Source organism: Antechinus flavipes, chromosome 1 (assembly GCF_016432865.1).
Source record: "Antechinus flavipes isolate AdamAnt ecotype Samford, QLD, Australia chromosome 1, AdamAnt_v2, whole genome shotgun sequence".
Lineage (NCBI taxonomy): Eukaryota > Metazoa > Chordata > Mammalia > Dasyuromorphia > Dasyuridae > Antechinus > Antechinus flavipes.
Window position 1 is genome coordinate 74,609,385 of NC_067398.1, and position 20,827 is coordinate 74,630,211.

General features: G+C 31.8%; 1 protein-coding gene across 1 annotated transcript in view; it reads left to right on the plus strand.

Moving 5' to 3' along the window:
- The window catches only part of PKD1L1 (polycystin 1 like 1, transient receptor potential channel interacting), a 146,639-nt gene that overhangs the window by 37,710 nt on the left and 88,102 nt on the right, over nucleotides 1-20,827 (plus strand). Inside the window, exons 9-16 of the mRNA XM_051970617.1 lie at nucleotides 279-485; nucleotides 4,086-4,267; nucleotides 5,808-6,020; nucleotides 7,573-7,733; nucleotides 13,545-13,724; nucleotides 14,605-14,682; nucleotides 15,587-15,729; nucleotides 19,093-19,213. Coding sequence (XP_051826577.1) covers nucleotides 279-485; nucleotides 4,086-4,267; nucleotides 5,808-6,020; nucleotides 7,573-7,733; nucleotides 13,545-13,724; nucleotides 14,605-14,682; nucleotides 15,587-15,729; nucleotides 19,093-19,213 — 1,285 coding nt within the window. The remainder of the gene's footprint in view (nucleotides 1-278; nucleotides 486-4,085; nucleotides 4,268-5,807; nucleotides 6,021-7,572; nucleotides 7,734-13,544; nucleotides 13,725-14,604; nucleotides 14,683-15,586; nucleotides 15,730-19,092; nucleotides 19,214-20,827) is intronic.

Below are 20,827 nucleotides of genomic sequence, written 5' to 3' on the forward strand. Positions count from 1 at the left end.
ATTTATGATTTCAGCAATGATGTATTCAGATCCAGGAAAACCATGGTTCATTTACTTACCAGCTGTATGAGCCTAAGGAAGTACATGACCTTTTTATTACTCATGCAACTCCCTAGGATTTATCCACTAATCTATAGAGGAGTTGCTAAATGCATGGGCAGACTGAGGTCTCACAGGGGGAGTTCCTTTTATTGCTTAAATCACAAGTCTTTTATGTATTTATATAATTTCAAATTCCACAGAAACCTTAATGAGATATCTTCTCTTTTGATCTTTAGATTTGGCGACATCAACCTGTTAAGCTTGGAGTTACTTTTGAAGCTCCCATTCAGTGTGATATTTCCCAAGGCCTTAACTATAGTTGGTCCTTAATGAAGTCTGATGGCTCACTAGTGTTGCTTCCAACTGCTCTCAACAAGCACGGACAAACCATTCTTCTTCCCGGCTACTTTTTGGAATATGGAAACTATACTGCACTTGCAAAGGTTTGCTTGCTAACTAAGAATAATGGTATTTTTAAAAGCCTGATTTCTGAGAAGAAATAAATTAACTTTATATTCAAACTTGCATAATGAGATTGCTATTTACCACTGTTTCATGGGTGACTGGCTATACAGTAAAAGCTCATTATTTCTTACTCCATTAATTTGTACCATCTAGAGGAAAAAAAGGTTTGCTAAGAAAATTAATAGTGTAAGCAACATTTCAAGGAAAGTGCTTAATCTACTTAAGAGAAGAAATTATTTCCAAGTACTTCATTTACATAAAACAATTGCTATGCTAATTGCAAATCCTTTTCATTTAATCATTATACCATATCCACAATATTTCTATTCTATAATACTTTGATTTTTTTGTATCTGTGTTTTATATAAATAAAAAGCATTATTTAGAAATATTCTAAAACTCATTTTTACTTCTTCAGTCTTGACTTTATCTAAATAGTTATAATTTATAATATTTTAGTAAATATGACATAACTTTGATAGGGATATCCTAAGCTTTTATGCCAATTTAACTTGTGAAATAGCTTTCAATTTTCCTCAAGTATGTCTGCTCTAAAAATTTATTTCAATGAGCAGTTAAGTGCCTACTCTGTGAAAGGTATCATACTGCATCTTGAAGAATGAAAGACAATAATGAAACAATGTTTGATCAGATTTTGCCTTCAAGGACCTGATAATTTAGTGGGAAAAAATAAAACTTTCCACAAAACAAACACAAGTTAATGAAACTACTATGATATTAGATGAAGGAAAATTTACTTTTTGGAATCAGGGAAGGCTTATTGGAGGAGATAGAATTTAGACTAGATATTGAAGGGATCTTGGAAGGTTACAAACTTTTTTTTTATTAGGCAATAATAAGTTTTTGAGATTTTTTTTTGACAGTGGAGTGACATATTCATTAGAAGGATTAATTTGGCAAGTTAATTGGTAAAATGGATTAAAGAGGGGAGAGTTGGGGGTTAGGGTGACTTGCTAGGAGAGTATTGTAATATTCTAGTACAGAAGTTTTTAGGTACTGAACATAGGTGGTAGAAATCCTCATTTTTAGAAATATATGAAAAGAATGGGTGATAGATTCATATGGAAATAAAATCCACAAAAATGGCAGCCAATTGGATGTTTGAAACAAAAGAGAGTAAGCAGCCCAAAATGGCTGAATTTAAAAGCATGGATGATTGGAAGAACAGATTGCCAGTAACAGAGAAGTTGAGGAGAATAATAGACAGTTGAAAGATACTTAGTGTTATACTTTATATTACTCAGAAGAATTTTCATTGGGACATAAAATAGCTCAAGTAGTTATAATTATAGATAAGCTTGGTTTCCAAACTGTTCTTGTCTACTTGTACATATGGGGAATTAGCTCAAGAAATCCATGGAAATATCTATAGTAGCAGTTGAAGTAGAGTTTTGAGAAAAAAATTAAATGCCTGGCCTAACTCTTTCAGAACCTTCCACTAAAGTGGGTATTGCTTTCAGGGATTAAATGTATAATGATGAAGGCAATGTTAGACGTGCTCCTCCTGGTAGTAGAAAGATCATTGGATTTGGAATAAGAAATCTTGGGTCCAAATTTTAGACCTCTTCATTTACTACTTGCCCAACTTTCTCTGTTCCTGTCCACAGAGAAACAAAAGATACTTGGCACTTATAAATATCCTTTTCTTTTGATGTATTTCAATGTCAGAAGTTGAGGGACTTGACAATCAAAAGTGACAGAAAACTGTCAAAAGAATATTTTAATAAGAATTCATTGCTCTAAAAAAAAAATTGAAAAATTCTCCAACTTTTTAGATCTTCAATCACCAATTTAAAACAAAATGCAAAATAATGACACCATTGTTTGGGTCTTACAAGAGGGCTAATTTATTGTATCTCTACATTCTCTAATGGGTAAACATTTCATTTGATGATTTGTTTGGTCAAAACTACTTTATTCTGCATCAAAAATATAGGTGGGACTAGAACTAAACAAGAAAGGCAGCTTCCTAGAAATCAAAATGAAGGGAGTAGTAAGGAAAGACACATTTTGGTATTATATTTTTTTAAGGAAAATTATTTATTTAGTTTTAATCTATTTTTTCCCTGATTATACATACATATATATTATTTATTAAAGTTTTTTATTTTCAAAACACATGCATGAACAATTTTTCAACATTGGCCTTTGCAAAATCTTGTATTCTAAAATTTTCTCCCTTCTTTCCATTCCCTCTCCTAGATGGCAAGTAATCAAAAAAAAAGTTAAATCCAATATATGTATACATATTTATACAATTATCTTGCTGCACAAGAAAAATAAAATAAAAAAAACTGAGAAAAAAATAAAATGCAAGCAAATAACAAAAAGTGAAAATGCTATGCTGTAATCCACATTCAGTTCTTATAGTCCTCTCTTTGGGTGTAGATGGCTCTCTTCATCACAAGATCATTGGAACTGGCCTTAATCATTTCATTTTAGTTTTACTTTTTAAAAATCTTTGCACCCATTTACTTTTGGGAAATAAAGTTGTATGTTTCATGTAATGTATGCTCAAAGTATCCAGTGGATAATAATACAGAATGCACAGAACTTTCCTTCTTTATTTTGACCATTTGGAATCTTCTATTTAATACCCATCTAACTCAGGTGTCATTTTCTATATGAGATATTTATTTGTGGGTTGTTAGTGGTCTCTTCAAACTACTTTATAATTATATTTCATTTTATAATTATATGTATTATATACACAACACATACACATCATATTAGATATTTATACTATTATACTAGATATATAGTATCTATATCTGTTTGTCTGTCTATCTATCTATCCTTCTCCATATCTATCTGTCCTTCTCCATTAGTTTAATGTAAGATCTTTCATATTAGGAATTGTTTTTCTCTTTGTATTCTTAACGTTTAGCACAATGCTTGGTACTTAGTGTTTGATAAATTAGTTAAAATGTTTAAATTAATCAACACATGGGGGACGCAATTTTCAAACCTTAAATATGGAATACAAGTGCCTTCTTCTGGCTCTGATCAGAAGACTTGGATTTTATTCTAGCTTCTAACACTGGAAAACTATCTAGCCTTAGTCAAGTCACTTTGGGTCTCAGCTTCTTCATCTGTAACATGTGTATAATAATAATTGCCCTGTTTCTCTTATAAGGTTATTACCTGGAAGAAAAAAAAACATAATATATATGAAAGTGTTTTTAAAACTACAGAACACTGTAGAGATTCAAGATATTGTTTGTTATATTTGCAAATTACAATAGAGTTTAGCTCTCTCTATATTAAGAAGATATTCATTTTTTAAATGCTCAAGAAATTTACTATTTTTCTTAGATTGTATTCATATGTACAAAAGTCTGACTTCTCTGTTTAAAAGATAAAATTTGTTAATCATTTGAAAAAATCAGATATTGCTAAGCAACAAAACTAATCTGCATATGTAACAACTTTTAGATCCTGATTTAACACAGCAAAATATTTAGTATTTTTATTTCTACTTTTCAGAAATATCACAGTCCTTCAGGGATTTGGATCTTTCATTTTGCTTTTTCTCTTTCTGATTTTTTAAAATACAGGTTAAAATAGAAGGCAGCGTGGTGTATAGTAATTATTCAGCGGTTATTGAGGTGGTTTCCCAGTCACCTGTCAGTGTGATTTCAGAGGGGACCCACCTGTTGATCTCTAAGACCCTTTTTTCCATTGTTGTACTCAACGGTTCACAATCCTTTGATCCTGATTATCCTGGAACTCATTTAAAGTAAGGATGAATTAGATTATATTAGCTTCCCTTATTGAGTATTATGCATTCATCTTATTTGCTCTTGATATTTCAAAAGTAAGACATTAAGAGAATTTGTTTTCATTTTGGAAGCTCAAAATAATTAAATGTATATTTTTTAAAAGTAATGTGAACTTTTTGAACAGTTGAATTAAAATGCTATTCCAGGGTCTCTTTTCAAGATTGAAATTTAGGGTAGCTTAGGGGAAAGTTTAAACTCAAATATTGGTATCTTTATAAGTTATCACTTCATGAATATTTTTTGTTGCAATATTGTCTGTAAAACATTAGATTGCTAAATGTTTTGAGAAACTACTTTGTGTGGTTATGGCAAGTGATTATATATTAAGTTCTGTTTGAGTTGAACTCTCTTGTTCACCTGGGAAAGTGAAATAGGACTTTGGACACCAAAGGAAGACCCCTTTCTCTGTAGACCCTTTTCCCTGGAGGTCCCTTTCAGACTCTCTTATAATTTTTCAGTAATGTTGCTTTATATATAGCCCAAAAAGGCTACAATAGGAGAACTATAATGGGAGCTCTTTTCTATGACCAATTAAATAAAGAATCATTGGGTTAAACACCAGGGATAAAAAAAAAATTCCTTGTCCTCAAGGAATTCCCATTTTGATAGAAGAGAAAACATATCCATAATCAGTTCAGACAAGAAAAATCCAATGAGAAGAATCAGTAACAAAGACTGCCATGTAATGCTATGTAAAAAATAGAGGAACATACATGACATGGTCCTTGATCTCAGAGAACTTACATCTAGTTGGAGGAGACATCTAGACTAGAGTTTCAGTTCTGCCACCAACTCTCGGTATGATATTGAGCAAGTCATATCACATTTGTCAATCTCAGTTTTATTATTTATAAAATCAGTCTCTCTAAGATCTTGGCTACCTGTTTCTATTTGAATGAATAAATAGATAAATTACAATGTAAAGCAACTTATTCTAAGTGATGGATGATTAAAGTCAGCATCAGGGAGGTCATAAGAAGGCTCTGATCATTTTAGAAAGCAATGATCAAGTTAGAAAATTTCATGAATAAGACATAAATGCAATAGTGTTGCAAGTCATTACAAATACTTATACTTGGCAGAGTGTACCTAAACAAGAGAGAATGATGGCAATTGAGCTTTTAACAACTTATTTTGCTTTAATCTGTGAATTTACCAGTATTGAGGAAACTTTTATGTGAAAAATCCTCTCTACCAATGCAAATCAAAAATTTATCTGTACCTTATAGTCTTGTCTAGAGCACTAAACAATTAAATGAATTGCTCTGCCAATTTTAGCTCTTCACTATTCTGGAGACTTTGGAGCTAGCTAGGTTTTAATTCAAGACTAAAAACAAACAAAAACTCTGGTTCCCAGTGCAGTTATCTTAGTTGGTCAGCAAATATATGTGGACAGCAAATAATCTACCAAAAGTGAAAAAAAAAAAAAGTAACCCTGACTTGCTTAATTTAGAAAATATATGTTTAAGCACATCTGCAATGGATTTTTCCAAATAGGTATTACTGGAAATGTGTCCCGGCAAGTAAACCAAAACACACATGTTTCAACTCTCCCAAGTTCAACAATAGTGCATCAGTCATTTCTTTCCCAGCATCACTTCTTTATGACCCCTATGACCAATTTTTAGTGACACTGATGGTGTCTAATGGAAACCGAAACTCTTCTGAAGCACAGGTGTTCCTGTCAGTTCAATCAAGTTCTACATTCAGGTATTTTTTTCAATTTAATTCAACACATATTAAGCAGCTACTGTTTCCTCAACATTATGTTAGAGTTCAAAGAAGATACTGGAGAGGTATATGTTATAATTGCTGAGAAGAGTTTCATTTTTGTTTTATTGGTAAGAAGAAATGCATATAAAGAGCAATTAGATAATATAAGAATATAATGTGTAATAAAGTACATAATAAAATGAGTTTTAAAGACATTAAGTAGATGAAAGAAATTAGAGTACCAGAATGAGTTATAAATACATATATATGCCAAGTATGTATGTACATACTTATGCCATACAAATGTATACACAGATTCTTACTCTGTAATAAAAACAATAAGGAGACAGGGAAGGTAAAGTAAAATATGGCCTGAATTCGTTGGAAAATATGTGATAAAGGAAATGAACTTGAATTAAATCTTGAAGGATATATATACTAATAGTTATAATAATATTAATTCACACTTATCTATCTAATGCTTTAACATTTGCCAACACTTTCCTGAGAAATAATGGACATATATATAGACAGCTATTTCTACTAGCCTACTCAGTTTAGATATTAATTCAAAGTTGGTGAGAAATCCATAGAAGAGTTATGAGATTATAAAAACAGGTAGGTAATTTTAGGAATATTAATTTTAGGATTTTAGGAATGTTAATTTAGGATCTAGAAATGTTAGCTTAAAGGATAAAATAGAGGATAGAAAGATTGGAGACTGAGTTGTTTAAACTCAATCTGTCCTCAGTATTTTCAAATTTCCTCTATCATCATTCTACCATCATACAGAATACAGTTGGAAAATTATCTCATAACATAAAATAGAGGTAGTTAGGGTGTGAACTGGAGTGGTGAGAGTAGAAAAAAAAATGAGTTAAGAGAAAGAGATTATATTCCAAAAATATTGTTGAGACTTGGCAATCAATTATTTTGAATATGTAGTTGAGGTGAAGGCAAAGAAAAGACTGTGTAATGACTTGGCAACATTGTTTTATTGGGTTATTATGTAGGATCAGATTCAATGTAAATATTTTACGTATATTTGATATTGATGTTAAGTGTGCAAATGGGTCTACTATATCTAGAATTGTCCAAATATGAATAAACATTCATAGTTCTGTTATAATCTTTTTAAAAAAATAAAACTATTAGACCCTTCTTAATGATGAAAAATTTCCCTACTTTCCCTACTTCCATAGGGAGAACTGATGAATTCTAAGTGCTGATCAAAGAATATTTTTTACTTCATTTTTCTTTTTTTTTTTTCAATATAACTAATGTAGAAATATATTTTATATTATTTCACCTTTATAATGGGAATCATATTGCTTGCTTTCTCAATGGGTAATGGGGTGGCTGGAGGGAGAGAGAATTGAAACTTTAAATTTTAAAAGTTCAAAAAATTAAATACTTTATATAGTTGAAATTATATAATAAAAGATTGAGAAGACTGTCCAACATGGATAAGGATTAAAAAGCCCTCAAAAACCATTTCAAATAAAACTTGAGTTGTAAAGTAAGTCTAAAAACAGATTTTATTTTATAGACCACTCCACATTTCTTGGGTCAACTTTAAAGACAATTCTGTGAACTGGAATGAAGAATTTTCTCTCCAAGTGAAGTGTGAAGAATGTACCAAGTTGCCTAACATTTCTTATTCTTGGGATCTTTTTTTAATCAATGCAACAGAAACAAATGGCATGGAAGGTAGGAATCTCTATGCCCTTGCATTTCTGAGCAGTAAAAATGAAATAAATAACTTCTTAGGATCTTAAAAAAAAAAACAAACCTTCTAGAATATGAGCATTTGGGAATGAATACATCTGTTCATGAAGTAGCTGGGAATTTAAAAATGACCTTAAAAGAATAATATAAATAGATAATTACAGAAGATTCAGGAGAGTATTTCAGGAATCAAGACATAAAACAACACTTTGACCTAACTTTCACCTTTGTGCCTCTCTTGTCCAAAAGAGATGAAGAACATAAAAGTCTCAATTCAGATAAATAACTTAAGATCAAATTTAATTAACGACATCTCAACTCTATTTTTTGATGCTATTATATAGTCTGTATGTGACTGGAATATTGTGAGAAAGAATGAAACACTAGTTCTCCTGGACTTTTTTATATAAAATCAGAATTACTCTCTTCCATGTTGGTCCTAGCATGGACTGACTTTCTATCACTCTGTCTCTGTCTCCCTTTCTATCTCCTGGTCTCTTTCTTCTGTTTGTTTCCGTCTCTCTCTTGCTGCCTCTCTTTTAATTTAATATTTAATGGTTTTTGCCCCTTAACTCAGTGTCTTCCTAGTTTTCCAAATTTCTATCATTATTTCACTATACACACTGATATCTCAGTCCAGATTCATATCTCATTCACACTATTGTTTTGCTCTGTTCACTGATTAATTCTCTGACTATTAATACCTGCTCTCAATCCACCTTTCAGACATCAAACCTACTTTCTGATACTTTTAAATAGGAGAGGGGTAAGGGGAGAGAACTAGTAACTATCAATTGCATGTCTCTCCTCATCTTCAATTATTCCTCTTTTACTTGAGATCTTTAATCTCTGATACTACACATCTGGTCAGTATTCACTAGATTGTTCATGTGCCTCTCCAGCTTATCATATTTTTGCTAAAATTTCAGTTCTGGATTGAACTGAAATAAATCACTCTTTTCTGATTTTACCTCAATGTCTCTATATGTTCAATGGGATATGCCGAAGATATCTATAAGCAGTGTTTTAAGAATGGTTTTGTAATGCCGGGAGAAACTGAGGCAGGAGAGAGATTAGAGAGTTTTTAATATTTTATTAATGGGAGAGTAAGATTGACTGGACAGGACTCTCGTCTCAGATTATCCAGTCAGACAGAGATAAGTATACTGGGACCAAGGAATCCATATTGGTCCCAGGGCTGGAGGACCCAAAGAATCCAGCGTCCAGCATGCAGCTGCCAGGTGCCATTCTCCAGCAATGAATGAAGGAACCCCAACTTCTTAAATACCTTTTTGGAGACAAAGAAGAGAAAGGGAGGGAAAGTTTTTATCAGGGAGGGGAAGCCATAAAACTCTAAAAATTCCAGAGACAAAGAAGTAAAGATATCATGGGTTGATCTTGGAATATTCTAAAGGAATATTGTAAATCCATAAAAGAATCAGGAGATCTACTCTTTTATCTTGCTAATTTATAACCCGAGAGCTATGTGACAGAACAGTAAAGGAAACTGGGACAGGGAAACTGAGTCAGGACAGTTAAAAAGAACTGTGGCATAACAGTTTCATTAAAGAAAAAAATTAAACAAATACATTTTAGGTTGTTTTTCAGTCATTTCAATTATGTTTGACTCTTTATGACTTCCATTTAAGGTTTTCTTGACAAAAATACTGGAGAGGATGTGTACTCAGTGTATAAAATGCAACTTTATATTGCAGTGCTACTTATATTACCTAGGCAACAGAAATCATTGAAAGTCTATATGTAAAATATTTATTTATTTATTAATTTTTTAAAAGGAAGGTTTTTTTTTTTAATATAAATTATCTTGAGGTAAAGTGATTAATTTAGGATTAGGAAGATCTGAGTTTGAATCTAGATCTAGCCACTCACTTGCTATGTGACCCTGGGCAAATCACTTAATCTCCCAGCCTCAGTTTTCTTGAGAAAAGTATAAATATTATTACTATTATTACTGTGGTGGATCCTTTTGTTAGTCAAAGAACTAACTCTGTATTTACAAGTATTGTACGTGAAAATATGCAAGCACACTTTTACTGTTATTGTATTATCTATAACAACCACATTTTATTTTTATGCAATGTTGTAATTGTTTCAAGTGTATGTTTAAGTTTCTTTTTGTAGAGCTACAGATCTGCTAGGCTCATCAAGCCTGAGTGGTGCTATCTTGACAATTCCAAAGTCAGATCCACCCTCCAGGATAAAACGAATGGCTATTCCTGCCCCAAGAACCACACCTTTCCCAAGAGATGCCTCTGGGCAGTCTATGAAGCAGCTGGCCCAATCTGCTCCAGGGAAAGCCTCCATTTCTGCAACCTCCATAAACATTACAATTGGATTTCATCATGTAAATGATACCAGTTACTGGGAGAATAGCAATCCCTCAGCTCCGGAGGATCCTGTTCAGAAAGTGCTATTTTATCCAAAGGGAAACTTACTAGAAAAAAAATCTGTCATAAAATCTACCCAGGGAGAAAAGTTAGCAAGCACTGAGCTCCCACAAAATTCTTCTTACATTTCTGGTAATTACATTTTCTTTTTATTTCTTCCTTTTTTGTGTGTGTGCATTTTTTTCTAGTTTCCTTTGAAGGAACAAACATAACCTTTTGAGTAATGATGTCATATATGTTTGATGCCAATCTCTCTGAATAATTACTAAAAGTAATGTGCAATATTCTCTATTTGGGGGCTGGGAAGCCTTTTTTGATTGAACTTCTTATCACTGTTTTCAAAAGAGTTGTCTTGTATGATGCATTGCTTCATTCCAAAGTTAATAAGTGAGCTAATTTTATATCTCTTTGAAAAAGAACCACTTTTAGTGATCTAAAAATAGGAGAGGAAGTAAATTTTGCATTTAGCAAAGTTGGCTTTCTCATCAACTCCAACTCAATGACTGTTCTAGATTTCAGATTATGGTCAGAGAATACTTTCTCTGTTTTACCACTCCATCACTACTTTACTGCAAAGTGTAGTTTTCTAGTTCTCATTGTAGAAGTGAGAAGTAAATATGGATTCCTAGCCCCTTGAAGGATAGAATCTGGTGGAACAAGAAGAATCTTTTGTGTTCATCAGACCCCTTAACTTTTGAGAAAATATCTTTTTTAGTGCATGATTATCAATCATAGTTTTTGAATACCAAGTAAAATAATAGCAATAGCAAACACATTATGACTTTTATATTTATTTCTAGTCAACTAAGATATTAGGGAATAGTCATTTATGAATGCTAAACAAATTTTAAATTACAAAAATATTAACTTATGCTTAAATATAGTAGATCCAGAGAATAGTATACTAATGATACTTATTTAATTTTTGGTTCACTGCTTTTCTAATCCTTGCTGTCTAAGCAGATTAAACATGAAGAGATCCATCAATTCGTAAATCAAAGTTTATCACTAAAAGCCAAAATTTATTGCTGTGAAACTTTAGACAGATTTTAAATGAAATAGAATGGTGGATTTACATACTAATTATTGAAGTAGATGAAAGAAAAGCATGATTAAATTAAAAAAAAATAGACTAGATCTAATAAGGCCTTTTTTCTCTTTTTATTTCAAGTGAAAACATTTCCATATTTTTTTTCTAGGTCACCATCTGACTCATTTTCCCCATGTATAATTTCACAGGTTCATATCCTACTGGGAAAGAGGGAGGAAGGGGACTTAGCCCTTGGACTGCCTTGGGACAAAGTAGGGAAATGAAATAAAGCAGAAGCACAAGCAAAGTAAAATCCTTAGAGCAATTTGGGAATAGGTAGACTTAATCTCTTCAGTAGACAGGTATTTAGGGGATGATAGAGTTCAGAGCATATGAAGTGAAGCAATCCACTAGAAATATGAGAAATTAGTACCTTGAGTGACCCTGAGGAAGTCAATCAAAAGTCTGTTAAATCTAGAGCTTTATTTTTGAAATGAAAGTTAACTTAGAGTCAGCCAAGGGAGTGTGACCAGCACCCCAGGTTAAAAAAAAAAAAAAAAGTAGTAGAAATGTACACTTTTGAAAAAAAAAGGTTTTTTTGGCCATTTAATGAGAGTGAAAGTTGAACATCCTAAATGCTACAGTTTTATCCAAAAAATTCTAAACACTTAGAGTCCCATGTTATATTGAGTATATCCCTAATGGAGCATCTATGGGAGGATCTGATCAAGAATGAGTATATTAAGGCATGGATGAATTGCAACATGCACTGGGGAAGGGAGTATCCATATTGAAGGGATCCTATAGTCATCAAAGAAGATATTTCAGATGATAGTCATTATATGTCAGATTATGTTACAACCAAATTCAGATTATAATTTTAGATTATGTATGAATATTTCACATAAAGGAACCAATTTGTTGAAATTATAGAGATGGAATCTTTTTTTGGTGCCTCCTTTCAACCTTATATTCAAATTGTAATTATTATAGTAAGAGCAATGTTTTGAATGTTTCACATTCCCTTTCCCACAGGATTCAGGCACAAATTTTTCTTCGTCTAAAACATGCTTCAAATGGTAGCTGGATTAGATTGCCTATAAAGTTTCTTCTGGTTTTGAGATAGCATAATTTCATTCATTTTTCAAGGCCAGTCCTCTTTCTCAATATTCATTATTTCTTTGATAATTTAGGAGCACTTTGAGTCTTTAAATATTTTAGGAATATCATTATGAAAATCAATCAATATAAACATAGATATGTTAGTTAAAGAGAGTTATAGTAAATAACAGATATTTTGTTAAATTTTACCATTCATTCTAGATTTAATTTGAGAAGATATTGATTTTAAAAAATCCAACACTACCAAAAGCTGTGTTTCCAATGGTATTTTGTTCTTTCCATAGATTTTGAATTTTATTATAGCAATATCAAGGAGGCAATGGAACCACCAAGAGGAAGACATCCAGGTCAATATATTTTATGACAATTTTAATGAATTAAATTTTATCATTGATTTGACATAGACCATTTTCTTAGACATTCTCACTGGCCTTCCCTTCAGCTTTATGGTACTTTATAAGTTATTGCTCAGATTCTTCCACATTTATACGAATTGTTCCAGCTGTCTCTATTTTGCATTAGAAGAATCAATATATATTTCCAATCTCTCCTTTCAATTACCAATGACTACCAGTATGACATCATTTACAATTTCTTCTTGAATCAATTATAACTAGTATCTCCAAGTCATTTTTAAACCATTTTTTAGTAGCATCATTGGCTTATGCAGTTGTATTATTGAAATTTAGCTGACAAAAAATGTAATCTCAAAAAAGCAAATTCTTGGATTGCAATAAATTTTTAAAGGCATTATTTTTTATTTTTTTATTGCTTTCCTTTTTTTTTTTTTTTTTTAACACCATAGTCATTTCCTGATATGCTTTTCTCCCACATGGAAATCTCCTCCATAATCAAGAAATATACACATGTCCCACCTTCTCTCATCTATCCCATCTCTTTATTGAAAGGAGAGAAGTATGTTTCATAAGTATGTATTCAGGAATTAAGATGGGCCATTGCATTGAATCTGAATTTAGTTGTTTTTAAGTGCTACTTTCATTTATATTATTGTTGTTATATATTTGTTCTTTTGCATCTGACATCTTCTCTCTACTTCATACATATAAATCCTCCTATGTCTATCAGATAAACTTTGCACTATATAATACTTTTAGAGAGTGGAGAAGGGAATTTTTGGAAATATTAATTTTTAATCTCTGAGGCTTTATTTAAGAGAATTGTTACATTTTTTTTTTCTTTATCACCCATTGGTATGTTTTGTTCTCTTGGTAGAGAATATCAGTATCACAGAACTAAATGAAAATGAAGATATAGACACTATGTTTGACAATGATGATGGTTACAATCTAATTGATTCATCCTACTCCACTGAAAATACTGCACCCTTGCTTATGGTAGATTGGTCCAAATCATTAATTAGCAGAACTGTTTTTCAAAGCTACACATCTTCAGGTATGCATTTTCTACTCACCTGCAGGGTTGTCACAGTTTGAATAAGAATAGCTTAGATGTCACTTACTCATCTTCTTCTGGAGTCGTCTGGTTTTATAGACAAGGACTTAGTTTTAATGTACTTTTAAAAGTAATTATATGGTTCAGATCTTTTTCATGTGATTGTCCCTCTTTCCTTTCTGAGTATAGAGTAAAGAAGCATGATGATATAATGGAAAAAAGCACTAGACTTGAAATGAGAACATCTCTGTGCCAATCTATTATTTCCCAACAAATTTTTAATAAGCCATGAATATATTTTATTTTGGTTATCAAAAGATAGATCCACACAGATCTAACTTTCAAAGAACTTATAGCCTATCAAATGGGGGGAAAAACATGATAGTCAACTAGCATTTGTTGACAGATTAATGTATGCCAAGTGGTTTGATAAAGGCTGGGAATTCAAATACATTTAGAAAGACATTTTTTGTCCTCAAGTAGTTTACATTTTAATGTAAACTTCTAAACACATAAAAAGAAGTTAAGAAGTGATGTGGGAGAGATAAAGATATTGTCTACAAATAGCTATGATATGAAAAGGTGGAGTAAGATAACTTAAAAGGAAAGATCTAAGTCAAATACTTCAAGAAATTTGAGATGTTTGTTTGAGGGAGTCACTCTCATCTCTACAAAATTAGAGAGCATTTTGTTAAGTGGTAAAAGCATGTTTTTAAAATTTTGGGTGTGTGAATAAAAATTAGGTTTAGAAAGAAGCCCTGAAAACTCTGCTTAGTGTCTCAGAACCATACAAATATGGCCGACTTACTTGTAGATGTCATCTGTCCCAGGAAGTGATTTCCTCTGGTAACTAGAGTCTTATGGATATCTTTTCTGTTAGGTATCACATCAAAAACTGTTACATTTAAACCATTTTTCCTGAGAGGTGGAGAGACATATGTGATACAAGCTTCTGTAGGTAAGTGATGTTTTCAAATGGACATTTTTGGTTTTTAGGAATAATGAAAATTTGGGGGTTTTCTTAATTTACTTTCCTAGAAATCATAGCCACTAATCATTTGTGAATTTATTTTTGTAGTATATTATATCCAGCATCCTAATAAGTGTCTCTCCTTATAATCTCCACAAAGCTGCTGAAATAATGTTTGTGAAAGACAGGTCTAAACCTGCCAATCTCTAGCTCAAAAATCTTCAGTGGCTACCTTTTATCTCTAAGTAAAATACAAATTCCTTAACATCCCATTTCATGCTCTTCTTACAATCTATATTACTGTTCTTCATACATTCTACTGCTTTCTATTCTCTGAACTTATAATTTCACCACTTGCTTCCATGTGTGTACATATTTTTCTTCTACACTTAAGTGAAGGCTAGATGGAGCAGAACCCAGTTGATCTTACTTCCACTTTTGTATTCTTCCTGCCAAACCATATTTTGATACTTGTTGAGAATTCTTTTTTTCTTATATATATTATATAATAGCTAGGGAGTTGATTTGGAGCAGCACTGATTGATCACCTGACTGAACACTTTATGGTCTGGTAAGCATAGTGATCCAAGTGTAAACTTTTCCTAAATATGGGCAGTCTGATTCTCTCCAAAGGCACTGATTTTTAGTTCTGATGTTTGTTAATTCTCTCTCCCATTCTTTTTACTACTCCATTTGAACACAAATTTTAATCCTATACTTTTTGGATAATACACCATGAATAATACATTGAACATTTGGCATCTGTTTCAACAAGATCCTTTGTTGAATTAAGTTTTGATTCTCTTCTCAGTCTTCTTTTACATATTACGTCTGTCAAGATAAATCTAGATGTTTTGTATATGTTTCAATTGATTCTTATTTTTCTCTGCAGTCTCAAACCACAATCCATTAGGCAAAGCACAATTATATTTTACTGTCAATGAAGTTCCAAAGGAGATGTCTTGCCAAGTACAGCCCAGTCACGGTTATGAGGTTTATACAGTCTTCAGTGTTTTCTGCATGTCTGGGAAAGCAGTAAGCATTTCATAGTGCTTTAATGCTATCTGTGTGGCCAAAGTAGGTCCCAAGCAACAAATGTTGTCTATTATTGTAGATGACATACTTTGAAGTGCAAATAAAATCCATATTTCATAACTATAGAATAATTACTTATAAAGTTTATGATGTGCTACTGAAAAGAGTGATAATGATTGAAAGATATATGTCATTGGCTATGAATAAAAAACAAAGGCAAAATTGTCATCCTTCTATGAAAAGAATTATAATTTATGGTTTTGTTTTTATTTTTAAGACTACTTCAAACATTTTGAAGGCTTTTTAAAGCCATTATAAAGACCACTCTCCTTTCTAAAATGATAATCAGTATAGTGTGTAAATATTTATAAAATTCTTGAGTATTGATGTTAGAAAATTCTATAGTCATTATCATTACCCCCAAATGAAAGACAGGAAAAGGAAGATTCAGTGAGTGACAAGCCCAAAGTTACATGGCTGTTAATGGCATTATGGACCTAAAATTCATTTCTCCTAACTACCCATTCAGCATTTTAGCTACTCTACTGTACGTAAACTCTCAATGTCTATAATTGAAAGTGATCAGAAAGTTGTATTCAAGTCACAAAACCACTGAGTGCTCTCCTGGTGCTGAAATCACACTCACCTGGCCATGTTGCTTAAGATATCCTTTATTTCCCCAGAAATATCCCCCAATGCATGTTCTGAGGGCATGCCATCTTTATTCTAAAAAGTACTTCTAGAAAGTTTTCTGAGAAGAGACTTTAAACATGAACAATACAAGCAGACTCCTGCAGATTTCAGATTTGTAGGAAAAGATATCTCAAATTTATCTGATTTTCTACATGTAGAGTTCAAAGGAGCCAGATGCAGTTCTAGGAACACACAGATTCAAAGACTATGATTCCTATAAAGGCCATTGACTCCTGTATGAGCCAAATAGGTCTGAAATCTTCCAATTACATGCTACTTGAGTATACCAAATAAAACAGATCAGAATGTGAAGGATGTAAAAGTAACTATCCTGTGAGATGAAAGTCTTCTGTTCCCTCATAAGTGAAAACAAAACAAGAATACTTTCATTAACTGATGGGCAAAAATGTAGGTGACAGTAAAATAGTAAACACAGAACTTTGGTGTGAGAGAAGTTGGATTTGAATCTTATCTGGGATTCCTATTCTGCCAGGCTTATCATTTTCCTGTGAATGAAGTTTTTAGGAGAAACCTAGAAATAACAGTCTACGAAAGTAGTCTTAAACAATCAAACAATTTAAATGTATTTATTCCTTCATTGTTATATATTTGTGATTCTCCTTTTTATAACAGAAATTATACAACAAACTTATGAGGAGGGAAATATATCCTTTTCCAGAAGATATGATGAGGCCCTGAACGAAGATTTAGGGTTAGGGTTAGGGTTAGGGTTAGGGTTTAATTCTATGGAATGAAGGAGTTGGTCTAGTCAGAAATTTTTAACTTGGGTTTCAAGGACATTGTTTTCAAAAGAATTGGAAACTATATTCTTTTGAAATTTTATGTATTTATTTTATGTATTCAGAAACATTTTTCTGTGGAATGATTCATAGGCTTCACCACACTGCCAAAGGGATCCACAATATAAAAAAAAGATTAAGAATTTCTTATATAATTACTAATGTTCCTTTTCACTCAAAAAAATAAATCCAATCATTAAATACTATGAGATTCTAGTGTATTTTTAAAATCTTGTTTCACTTAAAATCCACTCACATTTCTAGAGCACTTTGTAGAGAATTTTACTTACAAGAACACCACGAAATAGATAGTACAAACATCATTATATCCACTATAAATATGAGGAAAGTGAAAGGCTAAGAATTTTGTCAACATCACAGAGCTGCCACAAATCTGACATAGATCTTTATCACCTCATGCTTGAACTATTGTCATAGTCTGTTGGTCTTCTCGTTTCAAGTCTTTGTCCACTCTAGCTACTTTCCACTTAGCTGTCAAATTGAATTTCTTAAAATGCAGATTTGATTGACCAGCAGGATGATTTCAGAAAGGCCTGGAGAGACTTACATGAACTGATGCTGAGTGAATGAGCAGGACCAGAAGATCATTATATATTTCAACAACAATACTATATGATGATCAATTCTGATGGACGTGGCCCTCTTCAATAATGAAGATGAACCAAATCAGTTCCAATAGAGCAGTAATGAACTGAGGAGATGATTATGAACCACTATATAGAATTCCCAATCCCTCTATTTTTGTCTGCCTGCATTTTTGATTTCCTTCACAGGCTAATTGTACACTATTTCAAAGTCAAATTCTTTTTATACAGCAAATTAACGATTTGGACATGTATACATATATTGTATTTAACTTATACTTTAACATATTTAACATGTATTGGTCAACTTGCCATCTGGGGGAAGGGGGGGGGAGAAGGAGGGAAAAAGTTGGAACAAAAGGATTTGCAATTGTCAATGCTGAAAAATTACCCATGCATATAACTTGTAAATAAAAAGCTATAAAAAAATAAAAAAATGCAGATTTGATTATATCACCTCCCTATTCAATAAACCCCGCTATTCCCTATCCCTTTCAGGATTAAATATAAATATCTTTTGTTTGACATTTTAATTTTTTAATAAACTGGCCCTCTTCTACCTTTCCAATCTTCTTCCATATCCCTATGTAGTATGCAATCCAGTAATACTGAACACTTTGAGATACTCCATTTCCCCAAACTACATTTTCACAGAATGCTTCCTCTCCTTACCTCTGCATCCCTGAATTCCCATCATGCTCTACCTAAAACCTCACCTCTTCTACAAGAAACCTCTTTTGATACCCTTTAATGCTACTACTTTCTCTCTGTGGATTATCTCCAATTGATCCTATAAATATCTTATTTATACATAGTTGTTTGCATTTTGTCTTCCCCATTAGACGGAACTCCTTGAAAACATTATTTATTTTTGGCCTTGTATATTCAATACTTAGCATAGTACCTAGCACATAGTAGGGATTTAATAAATGCTTATTGGCTAATTTTCAAGGTACTATAGAAATATGAGTGAATTTTAAATGAAACAAGATTTTGAAAAATACATCAGAATCTTATAGTATTTAGTGATTGGATTATTCTTTTGAGTGAAAAGGAATATTAGCAATTATGTAAGGGATTCTTAACTAAGTGTTTGAGGGGAATTCATACCCAACATTTCAGATTCCTGATTAGATGTTTTATTCTCTACATTATGCTGACTTTCTCTTATGTAAAAACTTCCTTTATTGGAATATAAGGAATTGGTCATTATAAATTTCATGATTTTAATGTCTTTGTTATGTTTTCTCTGACATTGAATATAGGACTACTATTATGAATTCAGTTACCAAATAGGAAAATCCTCCAAAATACCTTTATATAGAGGGAGAGATATACAATATTACTTCACTTTGCCTGCTGGTGAAATTATGGACAAATACAAAGGTAAATTTTACTATTATATTTGGTTCATTAGCTGTGTTTATGTCTCATTTCTATAACCTTTCCACATAGCTTTTAAATAGGTGTGTATGTGTCAAAAAGAAGCTTTTGACTAATGATATAAACAGATTGATTTATTGAGTGGGAGGGTTTTCTTCATGATAAGTATAAAGCCTTAGAGCTTTGGGTGAATTTTTTTTTGACAAGAATGAAAATTTGGAATATTTCAAAAAAGCATCATTTTATTCATAAGTTCAAATAATATGGAAGAATAACAGTAAAATGATACTTTTTTCAAAAGTAAAATAAAAATGAGACCAGATATTTTTAATTGTTAATAAAATAATAAATGTATGATAGAGCACTAGCCAAAGCATTTGTTGATTGTTTAGTATGTACCAAGCACTGTGCCAAATATTAGATAAATGAACTAAGGTAAATTTGAGGAAATACTTCATGAATAATCTAAACCACATATGTTCCTTGGTCAAAAAACAAAAAGGGGATAAACTAAATACTGAAAAGGGCTTCAGAAAAACAGTGACAAGGGAAAATGTGTTACAAATCCCTACACCTCCTGTCTTTGCTTATTCCTTAACAATTTTTTTCCATCTCTTCTCTGTCCCTAACAGTTCAACTGAAAATACATTCTTAAAATCAGCAATAATTGTCACCTCACCAAATCCAATAATAGTTCTTAGTTTTTGTTTTCCTTACCTTTTCATTAGAATTTCATATTTGATCACCTCTTTCTAAATAATGTCCATATCTTTGGCTTCCATACTCTCCTGGTTCCCTTATCCCTCCTGTGTTCTTTCTATATACTCTCACCCTTAGTAATTTCATTCACTCTTATGGATTTTATTTTCTCACTCTGTCCTTTTTTTAAAAATTTGGGCTCATTTTTCTTCTACTTTTCTTTGATGATTCTTCTTTATAAGATGACCAAATCTCTACTTCTCAACACACAAGTCTGTATGTCCATCCATCCTTTGAGGCCTCAGCTTAAAGTCCACCTACTTGATGTAGCTATGTAGCTCAGTGGATAGTGTTGGTCTTGTAATCATGAAAACCTGAATTTGAATCTTGCCTTATTAATTGTGTGACCCCAGGCAAATGACCTAATAACCAACAAAAATAACAATAATAATAATAAGCTGACAAAACAACAATAATACAAACACATATAATTGTAAGTTTATTATTTATTTATAATTTCTTTGTTATATAACTTTAAAGTTTATATTTATTTATTATATATGTATAAAATATATTTGTTTTCATATACATGTGTGTCAGAGTGCACATATATGTAAATGACCTAGTCAGCTCCTTAATAGGAGGTAGCATTGTCATATCTTCTTTCTGTCCTTCCAGTGCCTCACAAATTGTTCTTCATATATCTACTAAGAACTCAATAAATAAGTTGTTGATTTATTATGTTAACTATTATGTATAAAGTTTAAAGTCTGTATTTTATATTTCTGACTTGGGAGGTAAGATTTCACTATTTTCATTTCATTTCACACTAAGTTTTTCAAGGATAAAACTTGTCTTCACCTGCCACTAATTGACTATTAATATGTGAAATGTCGAGACAGTAAGCCTGCATTGAAT